The sequence below is a fragment of the Spinacia oleracea genome, chromosome 2 (genome assembly GCF_020520425.1).
Source record: "Spinacia oleracea cultivar Varoflay chromosome 2, BTI_SOV_V1, whole genome shotgun sequence".
Lineage (NCBI taxonomy): Eukaryota > Viridiplantae > Streptophyta > Magnoliopsida > Caryophyllales > Amaranthaceae > Spinacia > Spinacia oleracea.
Genome location: NC_079488.1, coordinates 89,186,573 through 89,206,027, shown reverse-complemented (window position 1 = coordinate 89,206,027; position 19,455 = coordinate 89,186,573). Strand labels below are relative to the sequence as shown.

The following is a 19,455-nucleotide window of genomic DNA, read 5'->3' as shown; positions in this document are numbered from 1 at the left end:
AATTGTAAATTTATGATAAATTTTAAATTTTTATGACCTAGACTTGAATCCATGTTAATCAGAAATCAATTGAATAATAAATTTTCGATTTTTCGCCCTAAAATTATGAAATTAATATTATTTATTAATTTGTCATTAATTTTAAATATAAATTTTTTAAATTTTATGCGATTCGCTCATATAACTTGCACGCACAAAGCAATGGACGCTACGTGTTACCCTTAAGGGGTGTTGTATAGTGCGGGCATGTGACGACGAGCAAGGGAGCTCGTCACCCATGCGGCACGAATGCAATGAGCAAGGCCATGGTGCACGAGCACAAGGCAGCAGCCCTGTCTTGTGTCGTGGGCTATGAGCAATGGACGAATGGGCATGGGCGAAGGCAAGGCACGGCAGTCGCGTGTGGGCAGCAAGCGAGCTGCGCCACAACGCGCACTGCCTCGCGCAAGCGCGCGCAGCCTCGCGCGCAGCGAGCGCAAGCTCGCGTGCCACGAGTGCTGCGCCCAGCGTCGATGCCGCGCGCAGCGAGCACATGCTCGCGTGCATCGAGCGCTGGCGCGCGCGCAGCGAGCACATGCTCGCGTGCAACGAGCGCTGGCGCGCGCTCAGCGAGCACCAGCTCGCGCGATGGCTTGCGAAGGGTAGAAGCAGCAGCTATGCGACGCAGCACATGGGCTGCGCGCACATGGCCAGCGATGGCTGTGTGCGTGTGGCCCATAGGCGTGTGATGCGTGAGGTGTTTGCGTAGCGATTAGATCGTTTTGAAATTTTAATTTAAAATTTTCAGTTTACGTAATTTTAATTAATTTTAAAATTAATAATTTAAATTATTTTCTTGGATTTTAATTTTGAATATTATAATTATAATAAATTTTATTTATTCTAATTATTTTACTAAAATTAAAATCATGAATTAATTTAAATACGACTGAAATTAAATTAAATTTTTTTTGGATTCAATTATAAATTTATATAAGCTTTAAATTTTAATTAAATTTGTATGTTTCCGGTTAGACTAGAAATACATTTTTATGTTTAAAATTAGTAAAGCATATGAATTTATTGGTTTAAGTGGGAGCGCTTTTAGTCATAAACTCTTGATTAGGTCTACAAATCCTTAAGGTTAAAACAACTTGATTAGAATTAATAAGGACTGAATAATTGGTAGATTATTGGTGCCCTTGATTAATTGTTGCAAATGTTTACGTGATGCATAATGTGTTTTACTAACCAACTATGTGGGCCATTCATGATAATGAATGGGTGAATGGTATATATTGTATATGTACTGTTTTGCAGGTTATGAAGTGACTAGTATGGCCCAAATAGGATAGAAAATATGGTCTGCGTACCATTAATTTGAATGTAATTGGTCTAAAGTACCAAAGTCGTTTTTCAATTCAAATATGGTCTGCGTACCATCAAATAGTTGTAATTAGTTTTAATTATAGCTTATCCTATTTGAAGAAAATGGTGCCTCCCACGGAGATTTTCGAGACGGACTTTGAAGTTGAAGCTTCAAGATGAAGTCGGGCCATACTAGATCACATTTATCTTATGCATGTTTTAAGTTATTTATTGCTTTTAAATATGTCTTAAAATGCATGAGATCAAAAGCTTGATTATGTTGCATGATTAAGGATTTTAGTTCACTTAAAATCTAACCAACATAGTAAGAGCCTTAAAGTTCCAAACTTAAAAATTGAGTTATAAGGTGCCATGCCAAAATATACACTTGCTTGGATATCCTTTACATCAATCTAGTAATAGTTTTCGCTCAGCGAGGTGTTACTTATTGGTCCTAAAGGGGCAAGGTACACAAATAATTGTGAGTACATGTTAGTTTTGGTGAAACTCAACGATATAAGTAAGGAGTCCTTTTATGTCGTGGCAAAATCGATAGGTTTACCTAATAAGTTCTTAGACGTACCTATCAACCAAGAATAGTTTCTAGACTATTAGCAAAAGGCTTTTGCTTACCTAAGATGTTTTAGGATTAAGTCGACAAACTGTGCTTAGTTCTTCAATGATTTTAGGATCTTGGAATCATTTTATTCACACCTGCCGGAACAATAAATTCGAATAAAATGCTAATAACTTGTTGAAATTGCATGATTGCTTTAATTTTCAAGTTATTACTCATGATAAATGTTTAGACTTTGCATGCTTCAATGTATGTTTTAATTATTGTTTATAATTAAATATCTTGCACTGCAGTAAATCCTTTTAGAAAGGTAACAGTAAATTTCCTCGATTGGTAGTGAATCCAAGAACGATTCACGGAAATGAGAGAAAGTGAGAAATTTAAAATGTACGTTTCTTATAGCGACTTTTATGGTTGTTTTCGAACATCAAAGTCGAATGGCAAACCAATTGGTGCTTGTGAATTCAAAATACACTGTAGTTTTGAGATCATAAAGCATTGAGTTTAATACGCTCAGCTTTACCAATGGTTAACAACCTAATATCTTTGTCCATTTAATTCTCGAATGAGTCTAGTCCCTAGACATTCGAATAGATCGATGCTTAGAGAACTTTAGAAGCTTCTGGTAAGATCATCTAGTTGAAACTTAATATTCAACATAAATGGTAAGAACCTTGTTGGGGTGACATTGGACATGTCTAACAAAGTATAAAAGTCAACACTAAAGAATTCAATTCTTAAGACTATAAGAAAGGGTACAAGAAATAGGAAAACAAGGAACAAATGAAAGGAATTTACGATTCCGTTTCTACCTATAAGTTTATGTTTAAAGAGAAGTGACCTAGCAATCAAACTTCCTTGGTATCATATACCGCTTGAGGTTCTTACTTCGGTAATAACTCAAACAATGGAAGCTAGGATACACTAATGACCTACAAGTGGGAAATGAAGCATGGAAATGCTACATTAGTTGTAGGGTCATCTAGTTTGTTTTAAGTCCTTTCAAAGGCTGGAACTTAATGGCTATTTTGTTCCATAATCAACATACCTAAATTTCTGTTTTCAAACACAGAAAGACTCACATTCAAGAAAAACAAAAACAATGTTTGTTTGTTTATTTGAATGAAATGGTCAATTACAAGTTGAGTCAATATGCTTGATTAAAACAAACAACTCTTTAAAGAACTTTACTAGGTTCAAATCAAGCCCTTGATTTGAGTTCCACTAATCTTTGGCATTGTTGCTTAGACCATGTCAACAAGTTAACATTCACAAGCTCTATTTTAATGGACTTTTGAAAGTTGATTGATTTCTAGATCATTTTAAGACAACTAGTCTTACTTGTTGAAAGTAACAAAAGATATGAACTATTGTTAGAACGCCTAGACAATAGAGTTCAAAGCTAAAGAAAGATTTTATGACTTTATTATTTCATATGGATTTGAGTGAATATAGGTTTATTTACTCAAATGTGATATAAGTTGAAACTGTTTGGCTAGTTCAAAGATTCAGAAGTATAAAATCCACTTGGCAAGAAATCATAAAGATCTAGGTTAGATCATGTTGATGATTACTTGAGACCAAATATGATCATCAATGATTGTGTGTTGTAATTTCACAATCTAGGTCCATAAGATATGGCATATCTTAGTTGGAATAATCGAAGTCAATTAGTACTTGATTCGATCAATGATGGATCATAAAGACTTTTCCTATAATTTCTAAAACAAAATGCTCAACTACCACCAAACTAAACCAAATTCGTCAAAGCTATTGAAAAGTAATTTCAGAATAACTTTTCATAAAATATATCTAGAGAGTTGCAAAACTCAGTGGGAGCTTAGTGTTTGTCATTCGACAAACTAAGGCTCAAGTATAGATATATGTTTCATTATGATTTATTCAAATGAAACACAAGGGTATTGTTTCTACCACGAATTTTTGAGAACATAATGTTTGTTTGCTCGAAATAATGTCCTTTTTGGAAATTCGTTTCCAAAATGACAAGTGGGAGAAAATAGACCTCGAAAGTCTTCGAGGCGAACAACAAACATAAACGGACATTCCGGAGGCTTTTCGAAGTGCTTCAGAAAATCCGAACTTATTCTTTAAGGACTTTAGAAGTGGCTTTAAAGAATAGACATCTCTTAGAAGACTTTACAAGTGCTTCAAGGAGAACAGAATATTCAAAGGACTTTCAAGTGGCTATTGATATTCTATTGTTTGATGTTCTATACCCTAGTAGGCATAGAGTTCAAGTCACTGGAACTATGAGATTCTTCTATTAGATAGTGAAGAAACATGGAGTTCAGGTCACTGAAACTATGCAATTCTTCTATTAGATAGTAAAGAAACCTACAACTTGCAGTCAAACTAAAAGAAGTGACTTGTAAGAAAGCTATGACGAAACCCAGATTCCCTAAAATGGTTAGAGGCCATATATAGACTATATGTTTAATTGGTTAAAGGCCATAAAACATACTCAATGTTTTGATGACAAAATTGAAATTTTGTTGATTTGCAAGAATAGTTTCACACCTATTGGTTGCAAGTTTGTTTTAAGGATAAAAACCATCAAACATGGAATTGTGTTCACACACAAAGCTAGATTAGTTGCTAAAGGTTACAAGCAAATTCATGGCATGGATTGTGTTGAAACCTCATGCAAAATCGTAATGCTTAAGTCTATAATTCAAGCAATGATTGCATATTGGTACATATGGCAATTGGATGACAAAACGTATTCCTCAATCAAATGTTGGAATATAATATGTACATGGTATGTCATAGAATTTGTGGATCCAAATAAATGCTTGAAAAGGAAAGCTAGCTTATAAAATCTAAGTACAGATTTAAGCAAGCAATTGGGAATTGGAACTGTATTTTAAGTGAAGCTAATAAGCATTTTAGTTTCATAAAATATACATGATTCTTATAGATATATAAGAAGTTTAGTGGGAGTACTTAAAACTTAATTGGTCCTATGTGTATTACACATATATCTCTCTATTGTGAAATAACATTCAAATGCTAATGACTTAGATTTGAAATTATTCATCAATGATGGACCATGGCGAAACTTAGTACATACTGGGTATTAAGATCTATTTACAAAGATCTTATGATATTGTTTTGGATTAAGTAATGGCATTTACTAAATCAAACACGAAAGTCTCCATTGGAGATATTCGACCCATGTGAATAAATCTAAGTAAAGGATGTTTGAACTATGTATAAGCATTTACTAAGTTAAACATCAAAGGATCTAAATAAGATTCTTAACCTATATTATATGTCAAAGAATTTAGCTGAATTTAGTATCTACTGAAACTAGATAAGCTAAAGTTACATGAATAGAATTCAATTGGGAATTATTCTGCAAAAGAATTTATCATGTATGATATAATATGAGGATCGCCAAAAACGTATCGTATGACTTTAGCCATGACGAACATATACCAATCTCTATTGATCTAAGTAAAGATCAACTAGATTGAGATCAAGAATACTTATGGTACTTGAAAAGGTACATAGGAATAGTTCTTGATTCAAGGAAATAAAGATATGCTAAATATTGATGCTACACGCATAAACACTGGCAAAGGATCAAGCAAGACCCTTTGGAGTTAACCATTGATAAGGACGAGCTATAGAGCATCGTGTTTTGAAAATGGCAACATGGGTTGGAGACCATGAGTTGTTGCGTGGGAAATTAAAATAATAATTTCTATGTTCTAAGATATAGTTGGAGAGTCTTCCACATATCTATGAACTTCTTGGATAGGTAAATCCAAACAAAGCATCACTAGCAACCTATACAGTTGAAGTAAAAGTAATTATTGCCTAAGAAGCAATAAAACAGGGTTGTTTAAAGTTCTTCACTGAACTTGGGTAGATCACCTATCTGCTGGCTTGATTGTTCTTCATTGAAAAATGCGTAGAACCACTCTTGAAGCAAGAAAAACGTCTGCTAACTTGATGGTTCTTCATTGCAAAATGAGTAAAACCACCATCGAAGTAAGAAAGACTAGATCACATAATAAACAAACTCGAAAAGATCTTATCATCATATCTCAAAGAACATTCGATGAAAAGGATGTTAAGATTGGCAAAGCATGATAACTAAACCTATGCAACAAGTGAGAAGCAACACTCACGTTGTAGCACTGGAAATCAAGCATAGCTTTGAATTCCATGAAATGTTTTAAAGATGGGTTAGAGGCCCATGGTTGTAAAACATTGGGGTTGAACATTTATCATATATGAAATGTATTTTCATATTCCATTTAATCTTGGTTTAGTATTAAATGATGAGTCCCTTCAAATTTGACGAAATATTCAAGATAGACTGTCAGGACCAGTCCTGTGACTAAGAAATGTCTATCAAGTGAACTTGAATGTCAAAGGTTGAAAATGGTCCCTAGTCGGAGTTTTCTATAAAATTGGACGAATAGAAAACGTTAGACGACTAGAATGCAAGATGACTAGTAGTTCTGTTTCTTGAACTATGTGGACATGGCAATGTCATAATCATTTGCATAGATACTTACTTTGGGAAGACTACTATCGGACAAGACCTATGAAACTTTACTGTAAGAGATGAAAATCTGTCATAAAAAAATTTCATTAAAATTATTAGACACTAAATCCTCAATACCTGAGTGATTTGAGATTACTTGTTTGAGAACTGGTTGCTTTGACGTTGACCAACCGTCGCACCGTAAAAGGAGGCTATAAAGGCAACGCTCAGGTAATCACCTATCAAACGAAGTCTAATCTCAAGATCGCAAGATTGGGATTGTCCTCCCATAAATCGGGATGAGATGCTTAAAAGTTGTACAAGGCCACTCGGAGAGCTAGAAACTGTGAAATGCATGGCCGTGCTCGGATGAATCATAGGCTATGATTATCTGTTTATTTGATCAGTTGAACTCTGAAACCGAGAAACACCTCTGGACATAATAGGATGACAACTCTTACCTTATGTTCAAGAGAAAGCATCGAGCGACAAAGGAATTAGGAAATGCACACTTGTCCCTAAGGACAAGTGGGAGACTGAAGGAAATAATGCCCTTGGTCCAAGTATGCATTCAATGTTAAGTCTAATAAATGCGGTTCAGTATTAATTAACAAGTTAATAATTCAGTGAGATCAAGTGAGCTGAATGCCTGGCTAGAGGCCGCTTCAGTTCAAGTGGAATTAATGATATTAATCCACAGCTTACTCTTGACTGAACCCGTAGGGTCACACAAATAGTACGTAAACGGATCAAGTATTTAATGGCATTAAATACTCCATCTATGGATATTCGAAATCAACGGATCTTGGTTCCAGTGGGAGCTGAGATCGTCAAAGGCAAGCAAATGAATACTCCGGAAACGATGATATTGCCGGAAACGGAAATATGGATCGTATCGGAAATATAAATATTATCCAAGTCGTAGATGTTGCCGGAAACGGAAACATGGTACGTATCGGAAAATATTATCGGAAATAGAAATATTGCCGGAATCGGAAATATTGCCGGAAACGGAAATATTGTCTGAATCGGAAATATTATCGGAATCGGAAAATAATTCCGGAAACGGAAATATTAAATATTTGTTCGAAACGGAAATTAATTCCGGAATCGGAAATATTAAATATTGTTCGTATCGGAAATGAATTCCGGAATCGAGAATTTAATCGGAAGCGCATCGTACGAATTAGCATCTGACGAGGCCTGCCAGACGAAGGCCCAACACGAAGCCGGGCCATCGCCCAGCAAGCCAAGCGCAACAACCACACGCCAAGCATACGACCAGGCCCAGCGCAAAAGCCAGGCCCAGCCGAAGCTTGGGCGCGCGCGCGGGGCTGCGACGAGTGGGCTGGCGCTGTGCGTGGGCCGCAAGGCATGCGTGCGGTGCTAGCGTATTACTCGAAGTGTGTTACTCGAATCCTAAAGCGTATAGAATTCGTTTAATGATTAAATTCCTAATCCTAAAAGATAAATTAATTAAATAAGAGTTCCACTAGGATTCTAATTTAATTAATTCGTATCCTAGTAGGATTCCAATTCTCTTTCCATACCCCTATAAATATGTGGCCTGGGTTCACAATTCATAACGAGTTTTCAAGTATTCAAAGTGAGTTTTTGAGAGAAAAATTCAGTCACATACCTTGCCTAAAAGTGCCGAAATTATTAGTACCTTAAGGGCGATTCTAGTTGGTCAATCTTAAGGCGGATCCGGACGTGTTGTGGACTATCTACGGAGGGACGACACTTGGAGTCCTAAAGACTTGTTCTTGTTCGGTTCGGGCGCAGCTAGGGAAGGCACGCAACAAAGAGTATGCTTCTAAACTATGCTATATGATTATGTGTAAATAATATGTATTCCTGGCTTAATGGTTGTTTCCGCATGATTTATGAATTGTCATATGTATCATAACCTAACAAATTTATCCTACCGTTATATAAATATTCATAATAGTTGCCCGTTCTGTGCTAATTCTACATAAACGCAAGACCATTTATGTTTGTATTGTCCTGTTGTTAGAGATTATTGGGATGCAAACGCCTCAATTCGTTGGCTTGGTACCCATCTTCGATCCTAGATCTTGTGTTCTTACTCTTTTCCGTGAACTCCGTAACAATGTAACCTTACCAGCTAAAAAGATCATAACTTCTATTTGGAGTATTTGTAAAACACGTAATGCTCACATTTTTAGACAATCTCCTGTCTCTTTGGCGGGAATATACAATAGAGCTTTTAGAATCTTTACGGAATGGAATATGTGTACGCGTACCTTGATTACATTGGATGTTAATATGAATAATAAATCTCTCTCAAAGTTTCCATGTACCACGCGAGTTGCTTGGACACCTCCAGCCCCTGGTATTGTGAAAATTAACTTTGATGGATCAGTTCGTAACAACTCTGGAACAGCTGGTGTAGTACTTAGAGACCACCTAGGAAATAATGTTGTTAGTCGAACTTACAATCTTGGAACCTCCTCTCCACTTCTTGCTGAAGCAATAGCTCTTCGTAATGGTCTTCTATTAGCCATCGAAAAAAATATACGACATATTTTCATTGAGGATGATAATTTATTAATCATAAATATTTTGCATGGACAAACTCAATGCCCGTGGAAGATACATGTATTAATAAATGATGTCAAACAACTACTCAATAATTTCGATAAAATTTGTTCTCACCACATTTATAGGGAAGCGAATTACGCAGCTGACTATGTTGCCACCTTAGGTCATTGCATACAGTCACACCAGGAAATTGACCCATACATAGAAAGTAAATTTTCTTATTTTATATCTTTAGATAAGTTAGGATATAGTCAGTTAGGAAATTAACTATCCTAACTTTTATTGTATCTTTCATTTTTCTTTTTTTTTTTAAAAAAAAAAAAAATCGTTTGTAGACATTAGGTGATGAACCAATATTATATTTCATGGGCTTGAGGCTGAGCCTTGGATCTTTAGACCTTAGGACCCTTAGTTAGGCTCAAGGGCGTATCTTGTAGAACTAAGTAATAACGGTGTTAACTAAGATTTCTCCTCTGACTCTCTGAGTAATTGACTTTTATAATGAAGATGCAAAAATAATAACTCAACAACAAAATGATAGAAAAATCAGTGTATAAAAAGGTAGGCAGACGGACTAAAGAAAGTAGACAAGAATTATAATGCATGGCTGTATGAGTGTCCACAGCAGCCTTATTTACCAAAAATATTGGCGTTTTCTTTAAAATAAAAAGATCCTAATTCTCTGTCACTGTGTGTATTTCTCTCCTCTCCACTGCCTTTATATTCTAATTCTCTCCCAAATCACTCAAATTTCATCACCATATTTTCCGTGAAACATTTTTCTCTCTCTAGAAGTAAAAAATGATTAACGTTGCGATTGTGGTGCTAATTTTGGGAACATTTGGAACAGGGGTTAATTCCCAGAATTTAATAAGTTGGAACAAACTGAAGATGTTTGTTGATGAACTTCCTGATATACCCAAATTATATGGGTATAAAGTTGTTGGTGGAAAAGCTGTTCCGACTTATTTGAAAATTGGCATGTTCCAAAAGAATTGGGTTAGTTCTTCATCTCTTCTGCTTCTTTTTCTTTAAATAAAATTCTAATTTTGGGATATTAATTAAACTAAAATGTTAAGTTGTTTATTTGTTCCTGTTCTTTCGGCCTCCCCTGTTTCTAGTGAATCAGAATTCGTTGAATAAATTATACTCATGATTTTCAAAAAAATAAAGGCACAAGGAATCGAAATTGAAAAGAATGGGCAGTTTTAGAAATTCTAAGAATGATTGTAAGCAGGTGTCAAAAAGTGATTGGCGCTTTAAGATATATTTCATAGGGTGATGATCATTTTCGTATTTCATAATTTGATGGTTATTATCAACATGGATGTAATTAAGTGCTCACGGGCTTTCCCTTGTTATTTGAACTCTAGTAGTCAGTGATTGGTTTTGTTCATTTTATCAATTTATTATGTCCTTTAGCTAAAATGATAAAGTGTACAGTATTTTGTTTATGAGGGAATTAATTGTTTCATTTCTTGGTCATATCGATTATATATTTGTTAAGAGTTCTTCCCAAATATAATTGGTACAAAATTGACATATACTTTTAATTGGATGAAAAAATATTACTCATGTTAGTAAGTAGTAGTAGAATCGTAGATATCATAGTTGATCGGATTACAAACAAATAAAACAAAATGTGTCCCACTAATTAAAGCTAGACTTGATGATAGGAGTAATATCTTTGAAAATACAAGGCAAGTTTGTGAAAACTAAAAAGTCCTTGCGGACCATGCAGAAGACGACAGTGTCACATTGTCTGCCAAAGATCAAAGTTTCACATTCGTAAACATGTTGCTCACTATACAAAATTATTAACGACTTTAACTTTGAAAATTTTGTGCAGTGGGAAAAGAGATCGAATTACTTCATCATAAATAGTATTATATCTTTATAAAGTACTGTATTTGATTAGGTGTGTTTCAATCATTTTTCATTGTTTGGTATTATATGACGAGGGGTACAAAATAATTTTCCAATAACTCGATCTCTCAAGGGTGAAAAATGTTTCATTACAAATAAAAGGAAACCATTTTACAAAATGATAAAGTTCGCAACTTGCGACAAATTATTTGTGTGATGTATCACATATTACAATTGCAAACTAAAGATTTTTTAACATAAATACAATATCATTATAATTATATATATATATATATATATATATATATATATAAAATGGGTAGGCAATATTTATATCCTTATTTAGCAAAATATTATTTTTATTTTATTCTTTAAAATTTTGAATAACTTGTAAATTAAGGAATTAAAAAAAAAAACAATCACATATTATTATTACTAGATTTTAGCCTGTGTAATGCACAAATTATATTAAATTGTTAAGTTAAAATAAAAATCCTATATATAGCAACCGCTATATTTTATATATTAGATTAGATTAGGTTTTTTTTATTTTGGATTGAATTTCGGTTTAGATTTATTTTTTAACTATTAAAATGTTTGGTTTTGGATGAAGTTGTATATGCGTAATATTAGTAACTAGATTTTAGCGCGTGCGATGCACTGATTCTATTAGATTGTTAGTTTAAAATAAAACTCATATGTATACCAACTGCTATATTTATATATTAGGTTATATTAGTTTTTGATTTGGATTGAATTTCATTTTAATTTATTTTTTTAATTATTAGAGTGTTTGATTTTGGATGAAATTGTATATGCACAATATTAATCATTAATTAATTAAAATATCTATGTGGCACCTAATTAATTATCTACGTGGCACTCGATTTTTTTATTAAAAATAAATTAGAAATCTTGTTTATCATTGGCCGAAACAATAAGATATCCTACGTGGCGCTCTAATAATTCGGCAAATATGTCTCCTTTATATATATATATATATATATATATATATATATATATATATATATATATATATATATATATATATATATATATATATATATATATATATATATATATATTAGATTATTTTTAAAAGAAAATATACGTGACACCTAATTATTTATCTACGTGGCATTCAACTTTTTTAATTCAAAAATAATTTCGAAATCTTATTTTTTATTGGCCGGAACCATTTATATTTCCTACGTGGCGCTTTAATATTTGATTAATGTTTGATTTTGGATTGAATATTTTTTAGATTAGTGTCTGATTTTGGATGAATTTTAATTTAGATTTTCTTTTTAATTATTAGAGTGTTTGATTTTGGATGGAGTTGAATATATTAGTAATTAATTAATTAAAATATCTACTTGGTACCTAATTAATTATCTACGTGACACTCGATTTTTTTCATTGGCCGAAACTATTAGATTTCCTACGTGGCGCTCTAATAGCTTAGTAAATATGCCTCCTTAGTAAATATATATATATATATATATATATATATATATATATATATATATATATATATATATATATATATATATATATATATATATATATATATATATATATTTTTAAAAAAAAGCACGCACACTCACTCTGAAAATTATCAAAATTGAAAACTAAAGATTTTTTTATCATAAATACAATATCATTAGAATCTTTTTATCCTTACTTGCAATATATTATTTATTTTATTCTTTAAATTTTTTGAATAACTTGTAAATTAAGGAACTATTTAAAAAATAAACACTCACATATTATTATTTTAAAAAAAACATGCACACTCACTCAACTCATTCATAATAAACAATACGGAGTAGTTATAAATTATTATTGCCTCTTTTTTATTATTATAATAGTTATACTATTAGATTAATTTATTTTTTAATTACTATTGATATCCAAGATAAAAGGAAACATATATTTATCATGACATTATTTTAAATTTATTTCCTTTATTTTGATTTCCTATATTATTCACATTCCTATAATATATTTGTCATAGTAAAAATAATTTGATTCTCATGTCAAAAAAAAAAAAAATTGATGACTCAAATTCTTATGTGCCACTAATAAATAATAATGAGTGACACATCATCCAGAGACAATATTTTATTGTCACAGTTGTGACTTATATCATCAAACCAAACGTATCCTAAATTAAGACGGAGGTAAAAGTATATGGGACAGTCTAAAATTTAAAAATGGTAATATTCATGTAAAAAAAAATTAATAATTGACCCGGACGGCGGAACCATAGATATTAGTCCGCTATTAATCAAAGTTTATTGTGACTTATGCATAGAAAAAATTAAGCACAATGTGAAATTGTTACACATGCAAGTAGAAAATTACGCACACATGTTACATGTATGATGTATGATGTATTGTGAAATCCTAATTCTCAATATTGTTGCATGATTATAGAAATTTCATAGAGACCTTCCAGCAACACCGGTATTTGCCTATGGTACATCAAAGAAGAAGGCAACAGTTCCAGGGCCAACAATTGAGGCACTAAATGGTGTAGACACCTACATAAGATGGGAAAATAATCTTCCTAAGAAGCACATCCTTCCGTGGGACCCAACCATACCTACGGCGATCCCACGGGGTCAAGACGGGGTCCCCACGGTGGTGCACCTTCACAGTGGGATAGTCGAGCCTGAAAGTGATGGTCATGGACATGCTTGGTTTACTAATGGTTTTAAAGATAGAGGAGCTCGTTGGAGTAAGAAAACATACCATTATCATAATCAACAACAACCAGGAAACATGTGGTACCATGATCATGCAATGGGGTTGACTAGGGCTAATCTTTTGGCTGGATTGATTGGTTCTTATATTATTCGATAACCACAAGTTGAGGATGCTCTTAAATTGCCTTCCGGTGACAGTTTTGATAAGGTTATGGTTGTTTGTGATAGGGATTTCTACAGGAATGGATCTCTTTTCATGAATAGCACTGGTAAGTACAATTAATTCATCACTATTATATATATATATATATATATATATATATATATATATATATATATATATATATATATATATATATATATATATATATATATATATATATATATATATATATATATATATATATATATATATATATATATTTTAAAAGGGTTGATTAAGTATAATTTATAACTAAAATAAATTTAGATCAGTTCAGTAAAGTTCGGTAAAGATAATTTCAGAAAAATAAATGAAAATCAGGTGAATAAAACACCGCACCCTTAATTGTCACGATCAAATATTAAATGTCCCATATTTATCAGTTCCAAATGACCGTTTTTATCTCATTTTTTCAATAGTAGGCCTACTCACTCGCCTAAGCAATTAATATTTTTTCTCTCTTTACATTTTGTCAACATTTTCTGAAGGTATGCTTTTGTACGAGCGAAGAGAAATCCAAGAGATGATTTTACTAATTTTATACATGCATATCATGCACAATTGGTTTTTATTAGATAACGGTCAATTCGAATTTGGTAGCTTTCCTAACCAAGGGATTTCAGTATTTCACCTAACTTGTTCTCTACAATTATTGTGAATACAAAGAACGTTTTAAGGCAAGATCATTCAAATATTATTTCCTCCTTTTCAGTGATTTTACTACGTAAATATCAAATTCCTCTTTGTCACCTTTAGCATATGATATGTAAAGCATGACGCTAATTTTATTATACTATTATTAAGTTCTAACAGAAAATTGATGGACCTTACATTTGCATGAATACCAATAAAAAGTGAGATTTGTGATTAAGATACGTTAATTGTAACGCAAGGTTGAATAATTTATTTTGTATTCAGGAAACAACCCAAACATACACCCGGAATGGCAACCAGAATATTTCGGGAATGTGATAGTAGTAAACGGGAAGGCATGGCCATACATGGTGGTTCAACGTCGGAAATACCGGTTTCGAATTATTAACACTAGTAACGCTCGATTTTTCAGATTCTACCTAAGCAATGGGCTTTCATTCATTCATATAGGATCCGATTCAGCTTATCTGGATCGACCCACATTGAGTAAATCCACATTGGTGGCTCCCTCTGAGATATCGGACGTGATTATCGACTTTTCGAAATCTAAATCCAACTCTGCTGTGCTTGCTAATGATGTTGTTTATCCTTTTCCATCAGGTAATAATCATGTTTCATGCTTTTCTTTCTTGTTTTCCACCATCTTAATTCTTCATTGATTAATCTAATGTTCTACAAAGTGGACATTGCCATGTTCTACTTTTGCCTGTTTCATGTGGTATCCATATGACAGAATTATAACTTAATGGGAAACTAAATTAGTTGCTTAGTGGACTAATTTGTTTTGCTAGCTAATTAATCATAATTTACCTAACATTTAATTTGTTTTTGATAAGAAGCTAAGATAACCAAGTGCTTAATTAACTACTGTGTCACACATTCTATTTCCCAGTTTTCCTAAAATATACTAAAGGGGCGTGGTGGCCTGGCTAGTTAGCTTGAAAACTTTTGCATGATTGATTACATCCTACTATAATGCCTGGTTTGAACGTACACACAAAAGCAAAGGAAAATGGATAATTATGTGGTTGGTTAAACATAGTGTATTGCCAAGTGGCATGCACGCAACAAACAAGATGTAGTGTCCGGGTCAATAAGAAATGGCTTAATGCATGGGACCATTTGGGAAGCTAGGTTACTGCTGGAAAAGCATTACTGACTATTTAGCTTCAATAGTTGAATTGAATAACACTAAGGGTTAGGTTGAAAAATACTCCGTAATCTCTATTTCATAAGGGAATAGAGGAGGGTTAATATCGTAATCACGCTTTTGGTGTCCCAACTTAAAAGACTAAAATACCCTATATAATTTTCAGTTTTTCTCACTTATAAACCTGATTTGACTACAATAAATCTCCAATTTTCCCGTATGTAATAGAGATTTTTAATAGAAACATGTCAAAGTTTGTTATATACTCCCTCTGTATTTATTTAAGGGATACACTTGTCTTTTCCGGCCGTATTTATTTAAAAGATACACTTGACATTTTTAGTAACTTGACAATCCCACCATCTAATTAAATAATCTATTTACACCCCACCCCCACCCCCCATCTCCTAAAATGACATGATCTCCACTTGTTTTACTTATTAAAATACAAAAGGTCTTGTGCGCACAAGGTGCACAATAAATTTATTGTACACCAATATAACTTTTACTCATTTTCTTGTAACTTTAACTTAGTTTTGATTAACTTTTATATTAGTAAAAAAAAGTTGATAGATAAACATTTTAAAGGGTTATATGATTAATTTTATACATTATTAGTGATTTTAAATAAATAAGTTTTATTAAAATGAAAAAAAAAATCACTAGAAAATAGATGACTTTTACATATATAAGCTTGACTTTTAAGCATTTTGATTTAACTTTTACTCTAGTGTACAATATTTATTGTACAACTCTTGTAAATAAGAATTTGTGATTAAAATATTTACCCAACCACACTTGTTTTATTACTTTATTTCATTCAATTGTTTTTCTTAATACTCGTGTCCGACCAAGTGTATCTCTCAAATAAATACGGAGGGAGTATGAACTTTATGAACATTTTTTTAGGCGATTAAATGTAATATAACACTAATGGAGTACAATATTTTTTTAGTTTTTAAATACCGCACGAATCGCGTGCATGCAATACTAGTGTGTAATAAAAAAAGGGCTACATGATAACATGAATTGTGTTTCCTTAACGCAGGGGACCCGGTAAATGATGCAAACAGCAAGGTGATGAAGTTCATAATAAAGAAACAACGTGTGGATGACCCGGCCCATATACCAAAATGGCTAATAAAATATTCATCACCAAACTTATCCACTGCTTCACGGACTCGTTACATTTCCATGTACGAGTACACAAGTCCATCCAACGAACCCACCCATTTGTTTATAAACGGACTATCATTCGACGCTCCAGTAACCGAGTTCCCTAAGGTGGGGTCCAGTGAGATATGGTATGTGATTAATCTAACAGAGGATAATCACCCGCTTCATGTACATCTAGGATTGTTTAAGGTATTGGAGCAAACAAAATTGCTGGATTTTGATAAGTTTAAGGATTGTATGGCCAACAAAAACAACGCAGAGAGGTGTAATGTACACAAACATGCACGGGGTAAAAAATTAGATGTAACAAAGCATGAAAGAGGGTGGAAGAATGTGTTCAAAATGTGGCCAGATTATGCAACAAAGATATATGTGAGATTCTCTTACATTCATACCAACGCTTCCTACCCTTTTGATGCTACTAAGGACCCTGGTTATGTCTACCATTGCCACGTAAGTATACTCAACTCAGTTACTCGATTACTCTTACACCTCTCTTATACTTCCTCCGATTTTTAATACTTGCAACGTTTGAGATTTTTACACTATTCACATATTCTACTTTGACAATTTTTGGTGATTTATACGTAAGATAAAACATAGTCATGTGAGATCTTGTTAGATTCGTTTTAATGTGTATTTTCAAAATATTAAATTTTATATTTTTTGCTTAAAAAGAATTTAAGATAATAATGATCAAAGTTGTGCATTGGAATGCGTGAAAGTGATCAACGTTGCAAGTAAAAATGAACGGAGGAGGTATAAGAAACGTTTAAAATCGATCTATAACTTTTTTGGTGTACACTTATGAAATAACTTGTTAAATTAATTAAACTAGCTTGTTGTTGATATATGCACTTGTAGATACTAGATCATGAGGATAATGTCATGATGCGACCGTTTAAGTTGGTAAATTAGGATTTGGAGGACGACCTGAGATCTCATGCATGTTATTATCACCAAGCTAAAGGTATGTTTTTCAGTCCTTATTGCTCATTTGCAACAAAATTAAATTTCAGCATTCTTTAATTTGTTGTTTGTGTATTTTCAATGTATGTTGACCCTTAATTTCTGGGATTTGCAGGAAATTCAGTTGGCCATAAATCATAATGCCCCCCATATATATAATATCAACTATATATGCCTTCTCAGTTCTCCCATTAAGTCAAAAATTTGTAGATTTGTACCGCAGACAAACGCGCGCCACACCTCAAAATACTGTAATTTCTCGATTCATCATCTCGCCTAAGAACATGTATTCAGAAAATTAATGTACTCCACCAAATTTACATGTGTCCGAGGGCCTACAAACGAGTTTGATGGACTTGGGTTGTGTTCTGTTCTAGCTAATCTTGATAAAAGTTATTAATATTCAACCTAACTTGGGCTTGAACGAGTTTTATAAATTCTTATTCCAACGTGGTTTATAAAGAGTTTGGTTTGTTCACAAACATGCTCGTTTGCATTTCAAGTTTGAGTTCAAACTCAATCAAAAAAATGCCCTTAAATTACCTTTAAATCATAATTGTATCCACGATCTGTTTAGTTTAACTCATGTTTTTTTTTCCAATATAGCTTTCCGTACCTAAAAAAAATGGCTAAATTTTAATTAGTATCGAAAACATTTTTTGTACTCCCTCATTCCAATTAATCGTCTCAATTCGAAAACTTTTCATCTCAATTTAATTAATCGTCTCAATTCGAAAACTTTATTCTGTCTCAATTTAATTGGCATACTTCTTTTATTATATGGACCCATTAATAGTTAATTACCTCTTTGTTCCTAATGGCCAATACCAAAAGTTATGGCCCTATATCCTCTCACATTCAATTTAAAAAAATTAAACCGCTATCTCACATTACACTTATTTTTCTATTGCGGAGTAAGATATAAGCAAATGATAATTACAACCCTTAAGGCTGCAAATAAGCATTAAATACACTTATCAATAAATGAATGGAATCTATCAGGAGAGGTTAATCTCTATTATATAAGCCAGCTCCTGAGATCTTTTTCGTAACTTAACTTTTTGTGTCCCCAAGCAAAAAGTCTAATATACCCTTCGCACTCAACTGCAACACAAACCCTTCGGCCTTCGCTCTCCCCTCCCGTATTCTTCTCTCACCTCCCTCCCTGCAACACAAACCCTTTGCTCTCCCTCCAGTTTTCTTCTCTCTACTCCCTCCCGTTCGTTTTCTTCTCTCTCCCCCATCAGATCCTCTCCTTCGATCTTATTCATCTCCTGCAACATCAACATGCTCGAAAAAATCCGTAAAAAAATAAAAAATCGAGATCTAATTGGTGAATGGTGGGTTCCAAATATCGGAAAATTATCCCTATTATATGGGGAAGAAATGGGGAAGAAATGGAGTTCAGAATCACGCTACATCCCTCTCTCTTAGGTAAATCATTCAATTTAATTTTTGCGTTTAATTGCGTTTAATTTTTGCTTTTGGTTTATTTTTCAATTTTTGGGTGTTTCTGGAATATTAGGGTTTTTAATTTCAATCGAGATGTTTCTGGAATATTAGGGTTTTTAAACCACACTCGTCACCTCCGATCGAGCTACGAGCACGAGTTTCAATCAAATTTAAGGTTTATCTTCAATCATGGTGTCCGATTCAATCATCAATGCATCAATTCCCAATGTTTCTAAGGATTTCGGCAAGGAAAAAAGGGTAATTTAC

General features: G+C 33.0%; 1 protein-coding gene across 1 annotated transcript; it reads left to right on the top strand.

The window, feature by feature from the left end:
* The first annotated feature begins 9,337 nt into the window (after window positions 1–9,337).
* Window positions 9,338–18,429, top strand: LOC110790236 (multicopper oxidase LPR1-like). The gene is made up of 6 exons (XM_056837259.1): window positions 9,338–10,007; window positions 13,314–13,854; window positions 14,706–15,041; window positions 16,640–17,220; window positions 17,632–17,737; window positions 17,852–18,429. The coding sequence occupies exons 2-5, from the start codon at window positions 13,797–13,799 to the stop codon at window positions 17,683–17,685; spliced, it is 1,029 nt and encodes a 342-aa protein (XP_056693237.1). The 5' UTR covers window positions 9,338–10,007; window positions 13,314–13,796; the 3' UTR covers window positions 17,686–17,737; window positions 17,852–18,429.
* The last annotated feature ends 1,026 nt before the right edge of the window (window positions 18,430–19,455 follow it).

What these genes read in the sequence shown, in the direction of transcription:
- LOC110790236 (XM_056837259.1), top strand. Translation starts at nt 13,797, where the DNA reads ATGGTTGTTTGTGATAGGGATTTCTACAGGAATGGATCTCTTTTCATG. An exon ending in TGTTTATCCTTTTCCATCAG is followed by an intron (nt 15,042 to 16,639) that starts GTAATAATCATG and finishes TCCTTAACGCAG; the next exon opens with GGGACCCGGTAAATGATGCA. An exon ending in GTTATGTCTACCATTGCCAC is followed by an intron (nt 17,221 to 17,631) that starts GTAAGTATACTC and finishes ATGCACTTGTAG; the next exon opens with ATACTAGATCATGAGGATAA.